Source organism: Silurus aristotelis, assembly GCF_946808225.1.
Source record: "Silurus aristotelis genome assembly, chromosome: 12".
Taxonomy (NCBI): domain Eukaryota; kingdom Metazoa; phylum Chordata; class Actinopteri; order Siluriformes; family Siluridae; genus Silurus; species Silurus aristotelis.
In genome coordinates, this window is record NC_139585.1 from 27,972,301 (window position 1) to 27,980,091 (window position 7,791).

Consider the following 7,791-nt stretch of genomic DNA (forward strand, 5'->3'; position numbering starts at 1 on the left):
CATCTTTTCGAGTATTCCCTTTATTTTTCCTGTTGAATATTAAGTTTGATAAATATTTGTTATGATTCAATATAGTGTGGATTTATTAATAATCCATATAAACCAGGTGAGTTCCTGAACGCTAATCCATACCCCTTAAATTTCTGGAGTTTCTGACAGCAATCAAATCCCTTATATGATTACTGATCGGTGGTGCACATGTCGCCAATCCATAGACCGGTATTCAAGATGGCAGACAATAGTGTTGGGTGCATGAAATCTCTACAGAAGAATTTAAGGACCGTGTGGTGATGGGACGCTTAGCTGCAGGAAGACATTTGAATGCTGTAAATGTTTCAAATATGGCCGCATGTCCGTCAGCGACGATCCCGATTCCTGTGAACATTCCGGAAGCCACAATATTTGCCAAATTCCTCATATAAATAAACAGGTGAGGGTGTCAAAAATGCAGTCTCCACTCCTTTTTCTTTTATAACCTCAAAAGTAATGGTTTGACTGTTGGAATAAAGAGAACAGCTGTCTCCTGGCTCAGGTCTGACGATACCATTAGTGACGATACAGTTGTATATTTCAGCAAAGCCAGATGAGGGAAATCAGCTTAAAAATGTTGTCTGTAAAGGACAACAGACAGTGGATGCTTGATAACTTCCTTCTGCTCAACTCCGATAAGACGGAAATACCTTTACCAGGACCACATGCAGCCTGAAGTGAACTTTCCTATTACGTAGCATCTCTGGATGGTCTTTTTTTCTTGGTGTGTACAGCACACCAAGACCTTGGTGTGATTATTGACCCGAGTCTTTCCTTTGAGGCTCACGTGAATAACATTACCAGGATCTCCTTCTTTCACCTTAGAAATATGATAATGATCCAGGATGCAGAAAAACTAGTTCATGCTTTTGTTACATCTAGATTAGACTACTGTAACGCTTTACTGTCTGGGTGTTGGAGTAAGTGCATAAATAATCTTCAGTTAGTTCAGAATGCGGCAGAGAGAGTCCTCACGAGATCTAGGAAATATGACCACATCACTCCTGTTTTAATCAGTCTACACTGCTCCCAATTAAATCTCGCATTGATTATAAAATATTACTACTGACGTATAAAGCACTTAACGCTCTCACGCCGCAGTATCTGTGACTATTATGAGCCCCCAAGCCGACATAGATCGAAAGGGTGCAGGCTATTTGTTGGTACCTCAAAAAATGAAGGCTACAGCAGGGGGCAGATCTTTCTCTCATAAATCTCAGTCTCTGTGTTCAAGTCGAGGCTGAAAACGTTTTTTTTTTTTAATCAAGCCTTCTATCAGAAGGTTTTTTAAGGCAAAAGTCAGGAGGGATCATGGATATATAGTGTTCGGTGAACTGCAGATCTCAACATTGTTTATCTGTAATAAATGGACAGTCAGTGCCACCCAGATGAGGATGGGTACCCTCTTAGGTCTGGTTCCTCTCAAGGTTTTCTTTTTATGTCATTTCGGGGGACTTGGACAAACACACTTATAAAGAACAATCTTATTCATTCTTTCTTTCCACTCTATGAATTTCAATTTGCTCTGCTCTGGTTCTTTTCTGTACTTCTCACCAAATGCTTTGTGCTTCCTTTGGACATGTCATTCGACATTTTTTTGTTGTTGTTGCCAATTTCTTACCACATATCAAACATCCCACCAGCCAGCATCGTTGTTAGTGAAAGTTTTTATTTATTTATTCACAGTTAGTTTGTGAGAGCAGAGGTCTGGACCTCAGTATCAGCAGGTCAAGGTGTGGGGGGTACGTAACAATAAAATTAAATAAATATATTTTTTATTTGTTGGCTACCAGAGATGAGTTTTGATGAATTCTGACTAAAAAGCTTCTGGGAAGTTGAATAAAATGTAGACAAAAGCATGTAAAGTGGTTTGACTTGGAATCTGAGATCATATTCAGCTTGCTAGACAATATACATAAAGTCCACAGGGCAACCCCAATCCTTCAAGGAGGTGTATACAGCTGTAAGTTCCCTGGTAGGTTAGTAAAACAAGGAATGATCCCTCTGCCCTTGAATATATCGTCAAAAGAAGATTAACCACTCCAAAGTTTTCAACTCTGTGAACAGGAAGCTCTTAATAAATATGCTGAAGGCACATCATTGTGTGTGAACATGGTTTGCCATCCACAAATGTACTTCAAAGCTCTATCATACATCTATCTTTAACCAACTGAAAACATTTGACACATTGTAAAATGAAAAATATAACAAAGAAGACCCAGGACTGTTGAGCAGCTAGACTCCTGTAATAGGCACAAATGGGACCATTTCTCTCCTAAAGCTCTAGCAACTGGTCTCCTGCGGTTCTGTCTTTATTTAGTATCCCAACTTTTTATTAAAATTGTAATTACTGAAACAATCATTTGATTCATTGAAAAAAAAATATTTTCATACATTTGTTAAGTAAAAGTAAACTGAGCTGTAGTCTATTATATGAACACTGGGTGTGAAGGTGAATATTTTACAAACTGTCTGCAGCTGATGTTTTAGATCCAAACACTGTCAACCAGGAAAACATTCCAAACTCCACACCAACATTTACCTGAGTTTTTGGGGCCACTGTGGTCAAAATCGAGCCACTGAATAAAAGCGTCTTAGTTGAGAACCCCCTTGTTAGGGTTACTAGGCACCCATGAGCTAACAAGGGTGTTTCATAATGTTATATAAAGATAAGTCAGCATATGATGGGTTGACTTTAAGATCTGTTTTCATTTTAATTAACCACAGGAGCCTCCACATCTGGCGACAATGCAGCCACATCATTTTGCTCTTCGAGTCCAAATCAATGAATGTGTGTTTCTTTCGACTAAATACTCTGGTAATAATAATATTAATAATAATAATAATAATAATAATAATAATAATAATAAGAAGAAGAAGAAGAAGAAGAAGAAGAAGAAGAAGAAGAAAAGAAAGAAGAAGATTGAGACGAAGAGAAAGAAAAAGAAGAATGAGAGGAAGAAGAAGATGTAGAAGTGGAAGAAGGTTAAGGGGAAGAAAAAGAGAAAGAAAATGAAGACACTTAAGAAGGGTTAAGAAAGAAGAGAAGAAGAACAAATGGACAAAGAGGACAAAGAAGAAGAGGAAAAAGAAGAGTATAAAGGAAAGGCAGATAAAGAAGAAGAGAATAGAAGGGAATGAATACAAAGAAGAGAAGGAAGAAGATGAAGAGGGAAAATCTGGATGATGAAGAAGAACAGAAGAAGAGGATGAAGAAATAGAGAAAGAAGAAGAAAAGGAAGCCTTTCACACTTCAGTCTGATCTTCACGCTTTATAATGGAAACACAATGCTTTGGAGGAAACCCCATTTTCCTGCAGCTGCATGATAATTTAATGATCTTCTCATGATGAAGTGAATATATTTCAGGTTATTGTTTAGAGATCTTCGGTTTTATTTACAGACTGAAGCCAGTTTTCTGATCAAATATTCATTTCTGCAGTACAGGCGGTGACTGAGGCACTTTTTCTGCCCCAAATATGGGCTTGGAATGTGCGCCATGACGTAGCCAGACAAAGGGGCGGGGCCACCTGTCATTAGACCACGCCCTCTACCCCAGTCTCCCCGCCCCCGTCCGGAGGCTCCGCAAAGGGACCTTAGAAACCGGAAGTGGTCGCATTTTTGTCTATAATTGGAAAATGTACAGGCGCAGTTAAATTGTCAGTTTGTTTCTACGAGCTCATGTTAATATTTTCTGTGAGTTTTGAGTAAATCTCTAACATCCCTCGGTTCTGTTTAGTGTAGTGGACGTGGATGTGTATTAGAGCGCAGCCTCATTCCCCTGCTGGAGCCCTTGCAACAGGATAAAGGGGCGGGGATTCGACAGGGGGAGGGGAAACTGACCACGCCCACTGTGTCCACAGCAGCCGCGCGCGCCGCCCGGGAATAACGGTACAAAGCCTTAGGAGTCGCGCGCGCGCGATCCGTCATAGGATTTAACGTTGGGGGGAAAAAAGCGGAAATACGCCATTTTTAATTTTTTATCATTTTATTTTCGACTCTAAAGAGGGAAGATGGATGATCTCGGTACGTACTCGCGTTTTTTAATTCATTCATTAGTTTATTTGTTATTTTTTATTCCCGCAGTCGGGTTTGGCATCCAGAATGATGATGAAGAAGGGAGGAAGGAGTGAAAAGAAAGAAAGAGAGGGAGAGGGAGTGAGAGAAAGAGACAGAACAATAATAATATGTTTAGGAATCCGGGTCGTGTCTCATTTCATCCTTTTCTTATCCCATATAAATACAAGAGGACGCGGTGCGCGCCCCCGTCCTGCCTGCGTACGCGCGCCTTAAAGAACCGTCCGGGGACACCGTCGTGCGCGCGCCCGGCCAGGACGGTGGTCCACCGCGTCCACTCGACTCCGGGGAAGTTTCGTGCACTATGTAGGGTGTGACATCCCTTTACAACTCTACACACTGTACATGATGGACCTGTCCCAAACCACGCTAGCCTTTTATAGGCAACGTACAGTACATCATTAATCAACTCCAGATGGGCTTGTCCCAAATCACACATTTTGTTCACTAGCTGTTCTGGGATTTTTCATGTACTTGATTTCAGAGTGCATTATGTAGGGGACAGGATGACATTTTGGACATGATGTCCACTAATATAATGTGCACTACATCCCTGGACCTGGTTATTCGATTCTGCTCCTTACTTATTCTGCTCACTGTGTAGTGTACTACAAATCCGTTTACTCTTTGTGTAGTGCACTATTTATGAACGAAGCATCCTAGGAAGTGTGTATGTTGAGTGCACAGATATTTATGGCCCTATGTAGACCCCTAAATCTATCTTTAGGAAGTTTTAGACATGCTGCTATTTGGGGTTCAGCCTCAGAAGTGCCCTAACAAGGGCCCCATGTCCTCAATAGTGCGCTTTCGTACCCTCTGTAGTACGGAGAAGAGAGAAGCTCTTATTTTATATGATATATAATGTTTAAAGGTTTAGTAGGAAGTGATTTGGGACACAGCCTTGTGTATGTGGTAATTACAGCTCTAGGTTTGGAATGTGTGTGTGTGTGTGTGTGTGTGTGTGTGTGTGTGTGTGTGTGTACGAGGGGAAGCAGGAGGGTGGAGGGACACGCCACATCGCCTGTGTGCCCTTCTGAGCTACATGACCACACACACACACACACACACACACACACACACACACACACACACACACACACACACACACAGAAAGAGATGGAGGTTTTACAGCCACATGGTGATGAGGTCATTTTAGAGATTAAGAGTAGAAACATATTGCTGTGTGTGTGTGTGTGTGTGTGTGTGTGTGTGTGTGTGTGTGTGTGTGTTTTGAGAGAGACAGGAAAAAATGCTTACTAAGCACGGTGAGTCGTGAACCACACACATCTGGTTTAGATTGGGACTGAGTTTGCCTTTTTTTTTTTACTCTGTGTGTGTGTGTGTGTGTGTGTGTGTGTGTGTGTGTGTGTGTGTGTGTGTGTGTGTGTGTATCACGCCAGCGGAGTACGCAGCTCTAAATATGGTCAAGTCCTACGGACAAGAATTTTAGCTCCTTATATGAGCACATTAGTGAGTGGTGTTAGTGTGTGTGTGTGTGTGTGTGTGTGTGTGTGTGTGTGTGTGTGTGTGTGTGTGTGTGTGTGTGTGTGTGTGAATCATCACACGGCTTGATGCCAAACACACTTAAGTTAACAGCGTTTGCTGTCTGTGGATGTCACACAACTGAACAAAACATCCAAACTGCAGTGTCTAATTCACCATTGGTTCCCTACTCCCTATCTAGTGAACTCACTAACTCTAGTGACCTCACATTGAGAACTGATTTGTGATTGTTCATCCAATCTTTTTCCATTTTGTCTGGACGTGTCACAATCCACGCAGATGATTCACTGTACAGGGCACACAAACATCATCAGTCCAGCGTGGTTCTGTTCCAATCCACAAAAAATATTTACCACATTATACAGAAAGACACCATTAGTCCATTGTGGCTGTGTTCCAATCCACATGACCAATTTACCACATAGGGCACAAAGACACCATCATTAGTCCAGTGTGGGTGTGTTCCAATCCACATGACCAATTCACCTCTAGGGCACAAAGACACCATCATTAGTCCAGTGTGGGTGTGTTCCAATCCACATGACCAATTCACCTCTAGGGCACAAAGACACCATCATTAGTCCAGTGTGGGTGTGTTCCAATCCACATGACCAATTCACCTCTAGGGCACAAAGACACCATCATTAGTCCAGTTTGGGTGTGTTCCAATCCACATGACCAATTCACCTCTAGGGCACAAAGACACCATCATTAGTCCAGTTTGGGTGTGTTCCAATCCACATGACCAATTTGCCACATAGGGCACAAAGACACCATCATCAGTCTAGCGTGGTTCTGTTCCTATCCACAAAAATATTCAACACATTATGCAGAAAGACACCATCATTAGTCCAGCGTGGCTGTGTTCCAATTCACATGACCAATTTGCCACATAGGGCACAAAGACACCATCATTAGTCCAGTGTGGGTGTGTTCCAATTCACATTGCTCAGTTCCCATCACCACATTAGAGAAAGTCGCATAGGAAGCGATTCTGCACTATCAGGCATCCGCCACTCTTTTCCTTCTGCCTGCTGCTTTCTGTTTGATTCTCCCCTGTGTGTGTGTGTGTGTGTGTGTGTGTGTGTGTATGTGTGTGTGTGTGTGTGTGTGTGTGTCGTAGGGGAGCCTGACTCGTCTAACTACCCTCTCAGCCCTCGTATTGTCGTGTTTGGTATGTAACTGTCAACCTGTCAATCTTTCTCCTTTTTTTATGTGCATCTGCTTCTTCCATTTCTCTCTTTTCCATCTCCCAGAATGCACCGCTTCGTCGACTCCAGCCGTGGCTCGTCTGTAGCGTGGATGAGTTGAACGTCCTGCTTTTAATAAAACTGTGACGGAAATGCGTCCAATTTTTGTATCAGAAACGTCTCTAATTGTAAAATACGTCGCAAAGATTGGAAAAGGGAATGGGGGAGTTTTTGGAGATTTGGATGACGTACACATGTCAGAAATGCGTGCGCACCACGGTGACAGTTTTCCCGCGCAAAGGCATTCACCTTTTCAATCTGGCAACCCTGGCTACTGTCTAAGAGCTGGATTTTCTGATTGATCCTCAAGTGCATAAGGCATATGGCAATAATGATGTGTAATGTGACACCAAAACCTACGGCCATGAGTCGCTGCTTGGAAAAACACTTTATTTCACAAAACAACAACAATAATAACAATAATATCTCACGAACACCGTTCTAGCAGCTTTTTATCGATTGGGTTTCGTCCATGTGTCAGTCATTTCCACTGGAACGCCTGGAACTGTTAAAAAATGTTTACACTTTTATTTTTAATCTCACTCTTTTCTCACAAAAGATCACAATCTTTGAGAATTTCTAATCATTTCTAATTTCTAATCAAGGTTTCAGGTTTTAGGTTGCACCTTTAGGCTTCTCCGATTCATTTCATCTTTTATTGTTTCACCTTCATTTTGTGTCCATTAGAGGGCGCCATTGCTCATTGGAAGTATTTCCAAATGAAAGTAAAGAAATCTTTTTAGAAATGTTTTTCTTCTCTCACTATGTGTGTGTGTGTGTGTGTGTGTGTGTGTGTGTGTGTGTGTGTGTGTGTGTGTGTGTATATATTTGTGTGGTTGTGTGTGTGTGTGTGTGTGTGTGTGTGTAGATGCTCTCCTGGCCGATCTGGAAAGCTCGGCTTCTCCTCTCGCACGCTGCCCAGTCCTGTTGAC

General features: G+C 41.9%; 1 protein-coding gene across 2 annotated transcripts in view; it reads left to right on the forward strand.

The window, feature by feature from the left end:
- The first annotated feature begins 3,860 nt into the window (after window positions 1-3,860).
- The window catches only part of LOC310734410 (transforming growth factor beta-1-induced transcript 1 protein-like), an 11,130-nt gene continuing 7,199 nt past the window's right edge, over window positions 3,861-7,791 (forward strand). The window contains exons 1-3 of one of the 2 annotated variants that reach the window (XM_083556350.1): window positions 3,882-4,055; window positions 6,733-6,783; window positions 7,728-7,791. The exon at window positions 7,728-7,791 is cut by the window's right edge and continues 94 nt beyond it. In XM_083556350.1, coding sequence (XP_083412476.1) covers window positions 4,043-4,055; window positions 6,733-6,783; window positions 7,728-7,791 — 128 coding nt within the window. In that variant the 5' untranslated portion in view covers window positions 3,882-4,042. Of the gene's footprint in view, window positions 4,056-6,732; window positions 6,784-7,727 lie in introns of both variants that reach the window. The other variant, XM_083556351.1, reaches the window with a different exon arrangement.